Below are 18,692 nucleotides of genomic sequence, written 5' to 3' on the forward strand. Positions count from 1 at the left end.
TTAATGCCTCCTTCTAGAAACAGTCATGTTTGTAGCTATTGAAATTACCTTGTGTGCGCACAGGATCTGACATAGCACTTGGGTCACTGAGACCTTGAGGGTTGATGGCTCTCACCATGAATAAATAGATTGTATTGGGCCGCAGTCCTCTCACTGTATAGAGGGTGGTCTTTACGTGGTTTGCCACTGTCTGCCAGCTATTGCTCACTGATTGGCTGAAACATGAACAGAAATTTCATTTAAACAGCAGTCATAAGGGTCTTGGAAATGGAGTTGGGTATCAATGACAAAGGTTAATGGCTGAAAATTAAACACACACACACACAACGCTTGAAGTGTTCAGCCCAATAAATGAAACATTTGGATGATTTCAGTTTATTCAACAACAAAGCCGAGCCCACCTAACGGAAGTGCCATGCACAACAAAATTAAACTCAGCCCAGGAGATGTGATAGCCCTTTGCTAAAGCACAGCAGCCACTAAATGAATACCTGTAAAAGGAACAGAGGCCAAGATCACAACATCAAGTTTATACAATAAATATGGTCCTCGTAAATGTATATATATATACCTTGAAAAGAATTAACCTGTAGAAAGAATAAATGGACTACAGAGTAAATTATGCCAATACATTTTCCTGTTACAAGGTGTGTTTTCTTTTGCATCAATTCCACATGCAATATTATAATAGAGCCTTCTAAAACTACATATCTGTAAAAGAAGAAAGGAAGCATGTAATGAATATTTTCCCTTGGTCACATTTTTAATAAAATTGTACATTACACAGTATTGTGATTTACCACTTCGGAATGGTGAAATATTTCTGAATCTGTATGTGTGGACCCTTTAACAGTCATCTGCAGATGGGATGCCCTTTTATAGCACTTTGTCTAAGGTCAAATGCTGCTTTGGTTTAGAATGAGGAGGAAATGTGATTTTCAGGGCTGTCTGTTTATTTTTCAGAAGTCTTTTTACATCAAAGCATGAAACTTATAGAAAAACACTGTTTTGAAATTTGAAAACTATATATCGATCCTTAACTTTAATAGATTAGGGAAGCCTAAAATGAAAGTGATGATTTGTCCTAATGCTTAAAAAGGAGAGAGGCTATCACTATATTTATAGTGGCAAACAGAAGCACATTGAAACTAAATATGAAGCCACATTTTCCCATTAGTACAACTATTTTTTCAAATTCTCATAAAACAATTTTATACTAGTATTTGCTAAATTATAGTCTATATCCTTGAATTGACGGCAATTATTTCAAATAACAGTTGGACATATCTTTTCCGTTCAGCAATCAGAAGTGCATGTACTCAATCTCTTAATTGTAGCTTTTAATATTCTCTTAGGCATAGCCAATACACGTATTCAAATATATAGCATAAAACACTGGAATTATTTTAAATTCTGCTCTAATTATTAGGACGTAAAATTCCAAGCTTCCATGCCTCAATAACAGTTGCATAACTTAAAAAGTGCCTGTGCCTAATTAAATTATTTTCTGCTTAGTTCTAAAGCCAAAATTCACATCTGATAAATCCCTACAATGGTCAAGAGCTAAGTGATTATGTCATAACCAGATCCCTACAGACATAGGCATGGATAATGCATATTTAATCTTATAATTAAGGTATGAATGAAAAATAAAACTAAAGTCTATTCTTGAATAAAGTCAGATATAAAAGATAAATTCTTAAAATGCACTGATTAAGCATGTCCTTAGAATAAAACAGCAGGATAGCTCACTTGAGATTTTAGGATATAGGAGCTAAAGCAAAAACCCAATGGAGAAAAAAGGAACTGTCTCATACCTGAAAGCCTCAATGATATATGCACTTGCTGGTAGGGTTCCAGGGGTACCTGGTTGCCAGGACAAGGTGACACTGTTCTTAGTAACATCAGTGACCTGTGGTTTGGATGGTGGTCCAGGCAGGTCATTAAAATCATAATTTTTACTGATTGTTGCTCCAGACTCTAGAGGGGACAAATAGAAAAAGCTTCATTTCTGATTACATAAGCTGACAAAGATGCTTAAAAGGAAAACAGTCTATTAAAGAATTTGAATAGACAGTGAGCAATTCATCTTCATGAATCAAAAGTATATAAGTGAATATTTGATTTTTCCTACATATTAGTAAATATTTACTTTCACACATGATCACTAGAATTGCTTGTTCTTTAGACAGAGAAAATAAAATAACAAGATTATTAAGGACAAATGTATCACATTTCATATATGCAATGCTACGTACCAAGAGGTATAGAAATGAAAAAGTGGCGTAAAGCTTAGTTCTTACATTCAATAAATTTAAAATATTGATCTCTCTTTAACTTGTTAGTTGATAATGAGCTAATCACTGAAACTGGCTCAAGATTTCTTCTGTTAAAATAGTTCACAAAGAACCCACCTGTCACATCCAGCACAGCACTCCAGGAAGTCTCCCCACTTGAACTTGTAGCCACACAAGTATAAGTGCCAGTATCAGAAATCTAGTGTGCATAGAAGGGGGAGAATAAAATTGTTTTAATTGATTTGTAGAATAATTACTCAATCTCAACAAGGCAATATTTGACTGTGAAAATGTGATATATCACTTGGCTGTCCAAATTATACATTAGAGTCAATCATATGCACATGTAAAATATTAAAATAAGCTCATATCATGTATTTTATTCATAATGGTGATTCAAAGATTCTTATTATATTTCTACAACTAAATGCTATTTGTCTGTAAACTTTAGTTGTCTTTCTATTTGCCTCCATAGCAATCCCCTTATCTTTTAATTCCAGCTTATGTTGGTACTTCACTGTGTCAGAGTTAGATATGGATAACTCAGGACAGAAGTTTTCAGCATCCTATAAACATTCAGAGATCAGTAATGCAAAGCTGTCCTCTTTGTCATCAGTAAACTGTATTTCACAGAATAAAATATACCCAGGAGTAAATAAGCACTGAGATAATATGGGGGCAGATCTTCTTTTTTTTAAAGACATGGAGAAAAGTGAAGAAGAAATTTTGTTTTTTAAAAAAGGAAAACTAAACCTTTCCTTTTAAAGAGTGCAGTGCTCACTTTTATTAAAATTGTAGCAGTGTAACAGTGAATGAAATAAAGTTGTGTCATTAAAAACAAGCAAACGATACCCATGGAATCATTGCAATAGAGAGCTGAAATGGTCATAGAAATCATCTAATCCATAACACTTTTTAAAGCATACTAAAAACTGTCTTTCACTGATTACAAAAAATGTTTTTGTTATTCATTGAAGAGCGGCAAAAGAATTTGAGGAATAGTTGACAATATAATCAAGAGTTCCCTTTTGTAAATGTTAAAAGGCAGAAGATTCCGTGATTATACCTTGACAAAATCTTCAAGTTTGGTAATATGTAAATCAAAAATCCTCCCTGTGGTTGAGCCCCACGGGCTTAAATTGCAAACAACATTCATTCAGGTTAGTTTAGGGGTGAAGGAAAAGCGAGACTGGGAAGAGAAACTGATGACCAAACAGAATAAGGCAAAGCAGAAGATGTAGAATTAAAATTCCACGATGAGAGTGAGTCTAATTGTTGATAAAATACGGGAGGTCATGGAATATAATATCTGTTGGGTTCAAAATGTAAGTGTATTGATGACTCAACCTTCCACAACTGATTCTCGGGTAAATCATTAGTGCCTGGATGTTACTGCGGTTCCACAATTTTAATTGCTTTTAAATGGCATTATGTATTTTAACCTAAGTTTCAGATTACTCTGTCACGTCATTCTTTGCCATATTATGTTATCTCTGTACAATTGTCTTCTATTATAGTGAGGCAAGATGGGGGAATAGCCATTGTAGAAAGAGCCATTTTTTCAAATGTGGCTGTGCACGCATTATAGTCATTAGATCTTTGCTTTTAAGAAGCATCACTCACAAACTAAATATAATGAGCCGAGGCTGGATTTTAATGGGATGTTCATTTGAATATGGTCTGTGAAAGAGTAAAAAATTTGCATTTTATTATAGCAGTTGAACTAAAATGTAGCACTTGTTATTATGTGCAAATGCTAAAAGAAGAGTACTAGGTAATGCTTCTTAACTGCACCTCCTTGTCATTGTATGGAGATACAAGTCTGACATTAGCTGTGGTCGGTAGGTTTTAATGGTTATTGGAATATTCTCCTCAGAAGAAACGGATTCAGCTACCAATTACTGGACCATGAGAACACAGTGTTCATCACACTATTTTTCCCCCCTTGCTTTAAGTACTGGAAAAGAAAGTAAGATCTAAAGGAATATGATCTACAGAAACCCTCTCTTGACTGTATCAGTGAAGTAGTGTAAAACATTTTATTTCTGTTAAAGACAGTCATCTTACAGAAAAAATAACAATGTTTTCATTGTGGAGTTTATCAAAAGTGATATGAAAACCCTAAATACATTGCTAAAGCTCACTCTTGTATTATCATCATCATCACCATATTCATTTTCATTCCTTTAACTTTAAATAATGTCTTCTCTGGTCATGAGTGCTTGATATCTTTTCCATCCTTCTCTTTTCGTCCTTAATCAGTGCTTTGAAAAAGACAAATGTGCTGGCACACTCTCTCACCTCCTTTTCTCCTTGTGTAGCTGGCTGCAGACAAGCTCCCAGGAGTATGCATATGCATCTCAGAAAAACTACTCAGAAGCCTGAGAGAGGGGCTCAAACTTTGTTTGACATCATCAAGCACCCACCTTTAATTGCTTCTTTTAAACACTATTGGGGGTCTTGACTGTTCAAGCACACTCTTTAATTCAGCAGTACAGTGGAAATGCATTAACCTCCATGGCCCAAGAAGTCTGCTTTTAGCTCAGAGAGAGCGATTAAATTGTTTACTCAAGGAGAGCTGGCATTAATTTTTTAATAACTCCCATTTTGTCCAAAGAAGGTTTACAATTAATTTACAATAAATAAAAAGACAGGCTAAAAATCTGTATTAATTTATTTTTCTTTAAATTGAATTTGATAGCATTTTGTCTACTTAGAGCAATAATTAATGCCTATCTCAAAATTAAAATAAAACAATATATACATTCATTATAGTAACAAATTAAAGATTTGTGTTTGTGTATGCATGTGCACACTACAAAAAAGTCATTCTTCCTTTTTGTTATGTGGCCGTATTTTACACATCTGATAAACATGTGCTTGTAAATAATTTACATTGTAAGAAAAAAACACTCCCCGTTGTGATCATTTGAAAATACACATAATAAAAATAATTTATCTTCCTCCTCAGGCTTCTGAATGGGAAAATGCAACACCTTTTTGTTTGTTTTTGAATCACCTTGGTTCCCAATTTATACCTAGATACCAGATGCTACTAATTGTTCTTCCACTGAATCATTTTCAGTCAATTTTTCTTCATGTACTATTACATCAACCACCCTAATTCTGACCCTCATTCCCAATCTTGTGACTATTCTGACATACTCTTGAGCTTTAGCATAGTGCTTGCTACATGGAGGGGAGGCTTTCTATATTTGGTTGAATGAACTGAATATACTTGTGGAGGGCAGGTGGCCCCCATGATAACATCCTTCTGGTATTCACACCTGGTGTAATCCCTCACCTTGAGTGTGTGGAGGACCTGTTGACTTACTTCTGGCCAATAGAATATGGCATGGAAGTGACAGGATGTCACATTTGTGATTATGTTATATAGGATTGTAAGCCTGCCTTGCAAAAAAACTCTCTTCCTTGTTGATTTTGAGGAAGCAAACAATCATATTGGGAATATCCACATGGCAAGGAACCACAGGCAGCCTTCAGTGAACAGCAAACAAGAAGCTGAGGTCACCAGTCTGATAGCCATTAAGAACTGAATGCCACTAACAACTATGTTGTTTGGAAGCAAACTGATCCCCAGTCCATTTTCAGATGAGACTACAACCCTGACTGTAGCTTTGTGAGACCCTAGGGCAGAAGACCCAGCTAAGTCATGCCCAGACTCCCACAGAAGGTATGAGATAATAAACGTGTTGTTTTGAGTCTAACAACACAAGTGTTGTGAAGTGTTTTCTAATACTGTTACACAGCAGTAGATAGCTAATATAATATTCAGAAGTAAACATTTATTTTGAGCTGCTCCTGTAGCAAGTCTAACTTGGTAATTTGTCAGGAATGGTCATTTTTCTATCACGTCATCTTCTGTTAAAAGACCAGCAATGGCTTGTTCTTGGGCACAGATTTAAACCTAAACTGCACAGCAACTTTACCTAAAATGTAAGATACTTTTACCAACTAGCCAAACCTGCTTCCTATGCAGTCATCAGTCTCATCTCTTTATTACTTTCCACATAACTGTTTGGCCGAGCCAATTTATCCACATTTCATTACGAACTTCCCTTGTTCATGAGAGTAAATCAGAAGCATTTCTCATTTTCAGTTATTTTAAATGTACTACTACTATCATTAACTTTATGTGTTTAACCTTTTTAGTTTCACTGATTACATACATATAGGATAGAATGAAGGAATAAAAAGTTTCTAGGCCTGTTATGAGCTTATAACGAACTTAAGGACAATGAACTTCCCTCTAACTTCAATTTGTCATTTGTAAAATAAGAAATAACAGGGTCTATAATAAAATGTATAGCAATTATGCAGGGATGTAAGATTTTAACTTCACAACACAGTGTTTCCCTAGGGAAGTACGTACTTCTGTGAGATGAAGATCCAAATACAAATTCCAACATTACTTACGCGTAAATTCTTAATCTGCAAGGTTCCTTGTTCTTGTATAGTAGCTCTTGGATCTCTACCCAGAAAAGTAAATCCCTCCTTTAGCCAGCTAATTACAGGAAGAGGGTCACCAGTAGCTTTACATTTCAGTAATGCTGTACCATCTACTGCTAGCGTTTGGTTGGCTGGGCCTTGTAGAATTATAGGTGGAGGTCTATCTGTCAAAACTAAAGGACAAAGATATTTTTCAGGATATTTTAATTTTATGAAATTTGGTAGTCTTTATATCATCAGTAGTCTTATATCAAAAGTAAGATTAAAGCCCCAAAGTCATACATATTACTTACAATTTTTTCTGTAATATTCTACATCCATTATAAATCTATCATCTATAATTACTATACATACACCTGTACATATTTTACTGAAGCCATACTATATTTATAACTTACTCTGAGTTACCTATAATTAAGATGATGATAAGATAAATTCTGACATCTTAGAAAGGTTAAATCATATTAAAATTAAAATGTTGAGAGCTTATCGTAATCATTTGCAAAATGGCCATTTTTTCTCTCATATGCATGTTTTAGAAAGCCTGTGGAATATCACATGAGTACAATCAATTTTCACTTTTGCTTTTATTATAAATATATGAGTAATACATAATTTTACCTTCATAGCACCAGTTGCTGGCTTTATTTATATAGACTATAATATTTTGATGACGTTAAAATATTAGACTATAAATAATTTATTTCTAAAATTGTGATATTGGGCTCTAGATTATAGTAATATAATGTGGATGATATAATTTAATTAGTCTATACTTTTAAGCAAAAAAATCTAAAGACCATATTTATGACATGACAAAAATAGCGTTTTCATGAAAATTTGTGTTTACATATATATCCATTTTTGTGATCATTTGAGTAAATTTTCCATAATTTCATAAACATAGTTCACTGTTTTTTTAATTGAATATTGATTTGTAGCAGTATCATCAGTGCCTTTAGAAGTATTATATAATGATTTAGGAAGTGTATCAGAATGTATAGTAATATTTAAATGGGTAATGAAAATATGGAATCAATTGGAGGCAGGCTTTCATCTACAATTCATTAGAAGACCATCTCACAATGAAACTGATATACCCAAGCCCAAGAAAGGATTTCGTAAGAGAAAGTTTTATAAACTTCACATAGGTTTTGGTTAATTATCCAAATATGCTCTTTATTATGTATAATAATAACAAATATAATATTTAAATATATATATATAAGTTCCACAAAAAGAAAAAGATGGTGAATCTGAATTATTGCTAAGCAACTGTGAAGAATGCTTTTTCTCAAGAAGGTCATCTTGGATTACTATGTACATAATCAAAAAAAGTCATTTTGCTTATTAATGCTCTAATTTCCTTTGTCTACCAACTTTTACAAATACCCATTTATATGTTTATATATTTCTCAATCTATATGTATTTTTATTTGTAGAGTTCACAGTTTTGGCGAAAGACATTAAATCAAACAGCCCTTTTAGAGGCTACCATGAGAAAGCCAACTGATCTTGATTTAAAATAGAGGTCTCCTGCATGTCAAGATAGAGTGGACTTCCAATCAACCTAAACCTGTTATATCAAAATATGTATTAAAATGTGTGTATATGTAGAAAACCTTATAAAAACCTAAGGAAAACAAGATTCTCTGTGTATTCTCTGCAAATAAAAATTAGATCCATTTAGTTCACTGCTTTTCTTGATCAAATTCTTCATTTTAGAAGTAAATTAAATAATCTTCAGAGAATGTGAAAGCACAATATTATACTAATTCTGACATATCTGGCAATAATTGTGCAAATAGATATTCAAGTTGAATGCTTTGTGGAATTTATTTTTTCTCTGAGTCAAAAATGGAAGGCCAATTCACCAAACATTATGAATAATTTTAAAATTCAGTAAGAAAAATGGGTCTGCATTACCAGAGAAGAAACTATTAAATTTTATATAATGTTACTTCTTTGTTTCAAATTAAATATCTATATAGAATTCTGGTAACGTCTTATAACCTGCTCTTACTGTCATATCCTTGAAATCATTATATATGGGCAAAGGACATACAATTAGTTTCTTTTTTCTCTTTTTAACTGCCCAAATGAGTAGCTCATTGTCTTTTAAATGAATTTGATCAAAACAGTAACTGAAAATTTCCTGGCCAGAAAGAACTTTCAGTTTCAAGGATGTTATGGGTGAAAGATGACCACAAGTTTCCATGACACTAAGGTCAGAGGTTAAATGAACATTTAGGGTTTCCAGTGATCTGTGAACAATTCCATGGTTTTCTCTAACTATGCATTGTGAATCCTCAATAAACCATTCATATAAGATCATGATGTGACATCTATTGTACATTTCTTCTCTCCAGTCCTTTTAGATTCTATTGGCTCTACTCAGAATTCTCATTACAATTTCCTAATTTTCTAAAAGAAGAAAAGAAATGAAGAACAGTGTTAATGAAATAATAAGAAGGTCTTTTAAAGGGATGTTTTGAAATTCAAGTGTATTAAAGATCTTAGCTCTACCTATAATAAGTAAAATAAGTAAAATAAGTAAAATTATCACTCAACAGCACCTTTCATCACCATTAACAATCTCATCTCATGTGAACACTTGAGTTAAAAATATTTCCAAGAAAGGAGTCTAAGTACAAAACTGTAACAACAGAAACATCGCTATAGATGTTTTGCTTGTTTTTCTGAACACGACATATGTTTTCATTCTACACTGGAATTTCATTTGGCTCTAAACTGCCCTGGATCATACCAAGCAACACGTTCAAAAGGGGATGACTTGCGTATTATTAAACTGTTAACCAGTCTGAAAAGTTCAAAACTATGAATAAAAGCTGAAGTCATCGGCCAATGTGGCAAGTTAATATTTGGAGACCGTTATTTATAATAAAGTGTGTGTGTGTGTGTGTGTGTGTGTGTGTGCGTGTGTGTGTGTGTTTAGGTCTTGAAGTTAGATTTCTTTACTGTCAAAATCAATAACTCTATAACCTCCATTCAATGTTGTTGCAAAAGGATCTTGACTTTGTGAATGCTTACGAAAGTAAAAATCAATGTAGCAATTAATATTCAAGCCACTTGTAACCAAATGTTCAGAGACATCTCAGTCAACAGATTTAAATTTCCTTATCACTCTTTTCAGTTTGACCACAGAACCAAAGCTAGAATTACTACTGGTCTGAGAGATTATGTCAACATCAAACATAATTTCTCAAAACAAGTTTTCCTTTTCATTATATCAGGCACAGTTTTGAATATCCACCTGTTTCATGAACCACATCAGTCATATCAACTGGCTTTTCTAAATCATCAACTTTGTTTCTACAAATATGGTTTGCCTTCTTCATAACACTTTCTTCATTTAGAAACATTTAAAAGTCTGTCTTTTGTAAAATACCATAAGCAGCTATAGTGGAGTTCGTAAGCATTATATTTGGAATCTTTCATAGTAGTATAGAATAAAACTTAGGTTTGGGCCAGAATACCTTATTTTCCAAGTATATGTTTCTAGACATTTTTTCCTAGTAGAAGAAAACATAGGAGCTTAAAAAAGATTAATAATTATATTTTATTTATTTTAAAGAAATATGGAGGTTTGAAGGATCGACGATCTTGTCCATGTAAAGGAAGAATTTCTTGGCACCATTACCCTTGAACCTGACTTCTTTCAGTTCCATAGCAGTAAATCTCTGCTGCATCAGCAGGTATGGCCATTAACGACTCAATATCCCCTCAGCTAATGTTTGTCTGTTCTATTTATTCCCATTCCTGACATGGCGCTGAATCAGGCAATACCATGGGCAGACATTAAAAAAATACTGCCTTTCTATTAATTTTAAATGACCTTTTAATCTACATGTAAATTTGAATTGCATGAAAGCTCAGCAGAGAAAGAAGAGAATCAGAGAGGTCACAGCCCAAAGCTCTTTTATCGCAGAACCCAGAGGGGGAGGGTGCGGGTGTGGGGAGAATCAGAAATCCCACAAATCTAAGAGGGCAAGAGAGATTTTTTAAATTTAAGATATCAAAGAATATGGCTTAAATTAATGCTCAGAGGTTCACAAATATCTAAAACTCCCTACGTGTCAATTGGGACAGAAAAGCTCTTGGGAAAAAAAAAATCAGACATGAAGAGTGCTGCATGGTCTTCAACTTTCACCTGAATCAGGTGCTTCAGTTAAGATTTGTAGGGCATACATACAAATAAAAAAATAGTTTTAGCATCCATTTGTAGTTTGGAAGGTATTTAATTAATTTAACTTAGTGAATGTATAATTAACACATCATAGGATGTCATAATGTGATTGGCTAAGTGAAAAGTCATCTCTGTTTCCACTGATAATAAAGATTATATCTCTCTCTCTCCTCTAGTAAAATAAGATTATTACTATCCATTAGAAGCAATCATATCAGCACAAGACTGAATAAAAATATACAGCTAACATTCCTATTTCTATTTCACTAAAATAATGCATCACTATATTTTTAAGAATAAAATAGATTGTGTTTGATGTTCTTCTTTGGGAAAGTAAATGGTATTAAATCAGGGAGAATTAGAAACTATTAAGAATGTTATTTCACCTAGATTCAAACTTAGAAGATAAGCATTAATTTTAAGGATTTAACTAAAAGGTCAGAGAATTTCATAGTTTTGATAAAAATCATTATTTTCAGAAAACAAATTCTAATAATATCACACCATCAGTAACTTCCAGCTGAGCTTTTGCTAAAATGCTTCCTGCCACAGTTAGGGCCTGGCAGATGTAGTAACCCGCGTCCGAGCGCTGAGTGTCGGTAATTGTAAGGTCCCCGGCTGGCGACACAGAACATCTGCTGTTGGCCTGTTGGGGTTGATTTGGGAAAAGCAGGTTCTGTGGAAACAAACACAATGTTACTAAGATCCTCTTCTCACTCAGAAGGAAAATTATATTAAAAACAGCTACCGCAGTTAGAGAAATGTGGCTGGAAAAAGAAAACACAAAGATTTAAAAATACGGTACTAAAAGGGTTAAAGGCCACACAGTGAGTCTCACTGGGAAACTTTTTTCCCATCATGGGAAAATGATGTGCTCTAAGAAGCGAGCATGCTCTGGCTGAAGGAACAATCATCTAGGTCTGGATCGTGACCTTTTACTCTCCGCGTGCCTTTCTGTGAGTTACTGAACAGTTTTGAAATGCAGTTTCCTCATCTGTAAAATGGACATAATAATGCTCATCTGACTCAACTCATAAAACATCGTGAGAATCTAGAATGTAACATCAATTGTGTATGTGTTTCATAAACTGCAGATCACTAGAGAACGCAAAAATATTTTCTGCTGACCCTTTTGAATATTTGACATAAGTAACTCAATTTCTCCTAAAGGTATTCAAAAGTGTGTGACTGAGACTGACACAGAGAGACAGCTGAATCTCCTTCTGCTATAAGATTTTTGCAGGTTTTAACAGCTTTGAAAGGAGCTAGGTATAAAGGCTACCGTCTGAGCAAGCTTAACCAAATCACTGAAAATAAAAAGAAGATGCGGGATGTTTCTGAAGGATGCGTGTGATGGTAAAGAATTTCATAATATTACCCTATCAAAAAATCAAAGGTTCTTTAGTTTCCTATATAACTCATATTAATACAAGCAGCCAAATCACAAAATTGTGAACGTTCTTATAGGAGAGCAGTAATGTTAACCTGGATGACCTATGTTGCTTTACTGTTGTTCAATTAAAAAAAAATTTGGATACAATAAATTATATTGAGATATGCTTCCAAGTTGGATTATAAATAAGGACATATCAATTTTTATGTTGTATTTACTTACAAAAAAAGAACATTAGAACCCTCTGGGATCTGTTTCTCGACATAGTAATTAATTTTCCAGGTTTGTAATTAAACAGTTTCAATATGTTACAATCAGGAGGTAATAACATTCAATTAAAGGCATAAGATACATTTTCCCCTTAAAATATTTCTACCCTTGAAGTAATACCAATGAAAGAGGATAAAATAGGGTATTAGCACTTTTCAATTACCCTAAATGACTTTAATCCTGCGAATGAGGTCCTACTTTAATTAGAAGCTCTTCTCTTTATTGCAACATGATGGATGTCCACTTTATTAGATTCGAGTGTGACACTGTAAGCCCACTTTACATAAACATACTACGTTATTAAACCTTTTCTAAAAGAGGTGATGTTTGCTAGCATGCCAGGAATATAATTTCAAAATGCTATTGCCTTCCTATAAAATTTGTATTACTATATAAGGCTAGACTATTTCATACATATGTAGCATAATTTGAGAGCAAGCTAATTCTCCTGTGGAATCCAAATATATTACTGAAATAAACCATCTGAAAGAGAAGGGTCTAAATTTTAAAGGCACTTGGAAATGATACAATAACTCAAAGTGTGCACTTTCCTACAATTAGCCATTAGAATACTAATTTACATAGCACTAATACATCAGATGGGCTTAATTCTCTCCGGGATCTCTTCCTCTACAATGTGTTATCAGTCCACCTTCTAAATGATTCGATGACACGGAAAATGGCATATGATTGAGGTTAACCCATCATCTTTATTCCCTGTTTGTATGACATAGGCAAAAGAAAATGGATGACAAGCAAAACCCAGGAATTCTACAGAGCTCTTCTCGCCTTGAAGTGCCTGGGTGCTAATTGGCATTATCAGCACATATTGAGGAATATGGACCATTAAGTCCAGGCTCTTAACTCTCTATACTGATGGATAGTCATAGATCACTGTAAAAATTGGATACTGCAGACAGTAAGACTAATTTATTTTTCCTAATGTCCCAATTCATGATTTGAAAATTTACAATTTGCTCAAGCATTTCTCTTTTGTTCTCATTCACAATCTCCTTTCTCTCTCTCTCCCCTTTCCTCTCTCCCCCGACCCCTCTGTCTAATTTGAGGGAGATGGCTGAAATAAAGAAAAGGAGGCCTAAGATTATAATCAAATCAATCACCTAACTCGAAAATTTTTCCCAGAGATTAATATCTCTGGAATTACATGCCACTTTGTCAAATAAGAGAAAAAGAAATACTTTAATGCTATTTGATCATTACTTGTTTAAAAAACATTAAAACACAATGTAGCATATTTAAATATCATGCTCATTGGGCCACAAGACCAATACACATTTCATGCAATAGCGTGTATAAGCCTGAAGCTATTTTAGGGCACGTGATTTACAAATGATATAGCTGTATCTACACGATAACAAGTTATAATGAGATTTAACTCACTACATGGATTTAAAGTGTAAATCTGCAACAATCAAATTGCTTTATATCATTATATTTGTATCACTTATGAATAAATAATAAATTCACATAAATATCTTTACTATCAGTGGCTTGAGAAAGTAACTTCTGTGGCCCCTATACCTCCCCGAATGGGTGGAGGGAAGGAGCTACAGGCAGGAGTGAGAATCTTGACAGGCTACCAGGGCTCTCCAGGCTCATCCCCTCCTGCCTTCTCAGGCACGATGTGGGTCTGGGGACAGAGGTGACCAGAGTGGGGCTGAGCTTCTGTGCGTGGGCAGAGGGGTACCTCTGGCCCTAGCAGCCTGGCCTGAGCAGAAGCATGAACTTGCCACTTCAGCCAGGAACAAGGGAAGGCAGATGCATTCTGCATTTTCCCCATTTCTAACCTTCAAAATATGTAAAGCATTTTTACATATAAACTAATTTAATCACATAATCTTCATAATTTATGTGAAGTAAAATATATTATCCTCAAATTTTAGATTAAGAAGATGAGCTTCAGTAAATTTAAACAGTGCTACAAAGATTGTAAAAATTATACGGAGGGAAAATGGCTTTAGAATTCTTTCCTTTTTCAGGGCATGTGTGTGTATGTGTGTGTTCAAGTGTGTTATAACTATATCATGTTGCTTTACACTCACTTTAGAGTTTGGGATGTTTTCATTTGAAAGCAATTTTTAAGTGAAGAATCAAGGAAGTCTATGAGTAGAAATCTATTGTATTGTTACTAACTGATAAAAAAGATGGCAATTAAGTCCTGGAACAATCCTGATGTGGGATAAGACAGTGGCCAGAACTTTACCTTATCCTTCTCATCACTATATTTACATCCCACAAATCATGGGGTAAGTGAATCCAACAAAGAGCATTGAGGAAAGGAAGAAAGATAATTTGCCCATCCATACTGAGATGTTAAAACTGCTAGCTTGGGGTGGTACGGAACTGTATAGGAATTCACAACAATGCAAGATGACGGCTGAGGGAAACTTCCTGATGTCTCTCTACCCAGATAATCATACACGAGTTTTGATCAACAGGTTCTCTTAACTTAGTCGAAGGCATTTTCCATCTCTGGCAAAGTTTTTAGATTGCCTGAGACTTTAAATCATGGTTTTCATGTTTGCCCAGGAAATTCTTCCAGAACTTGGACTAACACCAGAGGGTGCTGACGAGGAACACCAGTAGGTCTCTTCCTGCGAACTCTATGCCTCCTTCGGAACGCTTCCAGAGAGACTAGAATGAAAATATCTCTAGGTCCCTCAGGAATGCACAGATAAGTCTGTAGACAAAGAACTCAATTTCTGATCTGGTTTAGGCTGGAATTTCCACTCATTGCCTCAGAACCTAGAGGCTTGTGCTAGTCCAAGTTTGGACCAAGTTCTAAATGAGAAAACGGGTGTATTCAATTTGTTTTTAGCAGAGTCTTAAGAGAGCATGCTGCCCAGAGAGGGCCCGGAGAGGACAAACCAGGGCACAGCAAAGACCAGACAAGTGTTGGTTTTTTTCTGGTATTTAATGTATTATTTCCTGTCTAACCCCACTATGAGGGAATCCAGAAGGGATGATGGAAGAAAATATTTCTCCTACTCAAATGGAAGCGTGCTTAAATTAACGGCAAAGAAAAGGTATTTATACTATATATCTATGAAAGGGGGTTGAAACTAGTTTCTAGGCTGATTAATAATGGAAATATTTTTGACTGTTTTACGTTTGCCCAGGATGTCCTAAGTGCTTTATATATACTAACTCACTTACTTATCCCAATGTAGCTCAATGCGAGAAAGCAAACTTACCTTTCTGTTAGGAGGTTTTAAACAGCTACAGGTTAGACTTTTTCAGATAATTTGGTTACACTGCATTGTATCTATTTGACGTAAGATAAAAATATTAGAGAATAACACTAGAAAAAAAATGTTATATTAAAGCATCTGACTCCCACTAATTTTAGAAATAATTGGTCTCTTTTTCAGAAATAAAATAAATTCAACATTGTTAACAAGAAAGGAAAGACAAACTTTGAGGGTCACTAGAGACGGGGAGTTCAGAGATTTCAGAAAAGCAGTCAAGGCTTACACTCACCTGGCTGCCTTCTTTTTGCCAAAAAACTGCTGGCTGTGGGTTTCCTTTAGTTTCACAGGGAAATGTCACTGTACGACCTTGAGCAACAATCTGATCTCTTGGCCTAACCACAAACTGTGGAGGAGCTATAATTTAAAGGGAAAGAAAGTGTGTCAATATAAACTGTTGACAAAGAAAAATATATCAAAGAGAAAATCTGATACTAGGTGGATTGCTCAGTGCCAGGCAGAGGCTACAGTTTTTGATTTAGTTTTAAGTATTTCTCAAAACACAATGGGGAAAGAAAAACGAGCACTCTATCAAATGTGAGGAAAGAAGTAAATGTATTCGTAGACACATTTTAAATGTACACTGTAAATCCTGCAGCCCCTATACTCGCATAGGAAAATAGATTTTTAATGATATTCTAAAGTTTTTAAGAAAAAACATGGTTTCCCAATATGGTCTTGTGTTTTGAATGAAGAGAGAAAAAGAGGCATTGCATTACTCAAATATCTCCTTCCTGTGAAATCAATCTACTAACAAACATTCATTGTTCTTGTAATATTTGCAAGACATTGTACTGGGCACAGGGATACCAGAAGGAATAAAATATGATACCTATTCTCAAAGTGCTGATATTCTAGACCTGAGGAATTGAAGTGTTGAAAATACCAAAGAATCAAAGAGATGGGAATTACATACAAAGATAACTAACAATATAAAGAAACATATGAAAGTGGTTGATTCTATTTAATTCATTTCATTTACATCAATAAGCATTCGGCAATTACTATGTTCCCCTACTGGGCACTAAAGATACACAGATAAAATCATCTACCCTGCAGCCATGAAGGTACTCATAGTCTAAGAGAAAATACAGAACATGATCATGATGACAACAGCAACAGCAAAATTAAAACAACAATTCTCTAAGGCTGTGGTAAGTTCAATGATAGAGGTGCTCTCAGAGCACAGAGGAGAAGCACTTAAATTATAGTACACATCATAAGTGTGATAGGACTTCAGGAGAGAGGGATCGCTTTGTGTTAAGGTAGCTGTGAAATGCTTTGTTCAGGAGATGGACATTATGGAGACTTGGAGGAAGGGGTGGCATTTAGAGAAGTGGAGAAATGAACATATTCCAAGCAAGGAGCTAACTGAGCAAAGTGTAAGAAGCAAGAACGCATCTAGCATACAGTGTGTAATCCCAAAGGAATGGCAAGTCCCCATTGTATAAACAGCATTGGCTACAAAAGATAGATTCGTATCCTAAGAATGGCCTGAGAAGACAAACTGAGGATTTTATTCCGACTCTTTCTAAGCTGAGGAGTGATAAATGTAAAGCAAAAATTTTGGAAGCTTTAACTCTCTAATGAATGTAGTATATAGATTGTGAGCGAGACAGATCAGTGAATAAAGTAGGGAGTCTGACTAGAAGGCCAATAAAATGGTGTAGGCAAAAATAATGAGACCTAGGTACAAGGAACTCCAGTAGAAAATAAAGGGATGGGGTAAAAATGCTAAGGAAGTTCAGATTTAAATTTGGGGCTAATTATAAAGAGAAAGAAGAAAGTGAAAAACGGTAGACTGTGTAACTGGACGTTTTCACAAGGACATCTTCTTCATACTAAAATCCACTCCTGTTGAAGAGAAAACAGCATGTTTATTCTATGACTTTTCTAATCATCTGTTTCCAGTGTAACTCCTGGTTTATACTAGAAAACTTATGACCAAGAAAAAAACTTTAAAATGAACTCGAAGTTTTAGAACACAGTGTACATGGCCACAGTCCTAAAATTTGAACGCTGAAGAATTTTAACAGCAAGCACCATTCGGTAAAGTCCTTTACTCAGAATTCTTTCAGTCCTTTAGGAGTACATAACTGCAGGTCCAAGAATGGAGTAAATGTAGGGTATCCTCAAACATGCAGGATTTACAGTGTACAGTGTACATACAAACAGCAGCAGCATTTTTTCAAAAATCTCAAGAGATCTGTAGTGGCTTATTTTTTGGTGTCCTATTATACTGCCTCCTAATTCAATACATTCAACACACACCTCAGAGACAGAAGGAATAAATCTACTAAGTGAAATTTCTTCTACAGCTATAGATAATAGAAGACTCAGTTTAAAAGGATGAAGAACCCAGATTTATGGATCTATTTGAACAGGACGTGGTTTATGTTGCCCTGTATTTTTAGGAGATTACTTGCTTCTTATGATCTTCTTGTTATTTCTACACAATTCCACTGAATCAGCAGATACATTGATTTTTGTTCCATTTTTTCTAATACGAATGATAGTTTAAATCAACATTACAAAATTACTTTAGGTACGACTCTTAAAACACTGCAGTGTCTATTTTTCAATAGAGATGTGAAACCACCGATAGTTATCCCCAAAGATACTGAAGATTGGTCTCTATCATCTGTAATATCTAAGAAAAATTATATACATTAAAAAAATTTAAAGATCAATGTATATTTCTTTCCTTCTTAGTAATTCTATGAAAAAAAGTTTACTGTCAACATGGACACTAAGTAAGAAGTACTGAGTAGCTTAGCTTGTACCTC

At 34.5% G+C, this 18,692-nt stretch overlaps 1 protein-coding gene across 5 annotated transcripts in view; it reads right to left on the reverse strand.

The window, feature by feature from the left end:
* ROBO2 (roundabout guidance receptor 2) overlaps positions 1-18,692 on the reverse strand; it is a 579,902-nt gene that overhangs the window by 84,846 nt on the left and 476,364 nt on the right. For all 5 annotated transcript variants that reach the window (XM_079922998.1, XM_079922997.1, XM_079922996.1 and 2 more), the window contains exons 7-12: positions 16,139-16,263; positions 11,479-11,650; positions 6,735-6,940; positions 2,415-2,496; positions 1,818-1,980; positions 49-215 (exon numbers count right to left, since the gene is read on the reverse strand). In XM_079922998.1, the coding sequence (XP_079779124.1) occupies positions 49-215; positions 1,818-1,980; positions 2,415-2,496; positions 6,735-6,940; positions 11,479-11,650; positions 16,139-16,263 (915 nt within the window). The remainder of the gene's footprint in view (positions 1-48; positions 216-1,817; positions 1,981-2,414; positions 2,497-6,734; positions 6,941-11,478; positions 11,651-16,138; positions 16,264-18,692) is intronic.

The sequence above is a fragment of the Stenella coeruleoalba genome (genome assembly GCF_951394435.1).
Source record: "Stenella coeruleoalba genome assembly, chromosome: 5".
NCBI lineage: Eukaryota > Metazoa > Chordata > Mammalia > Artiodactyla > Delphinidae > Stenella > Stenella coeruleoalba.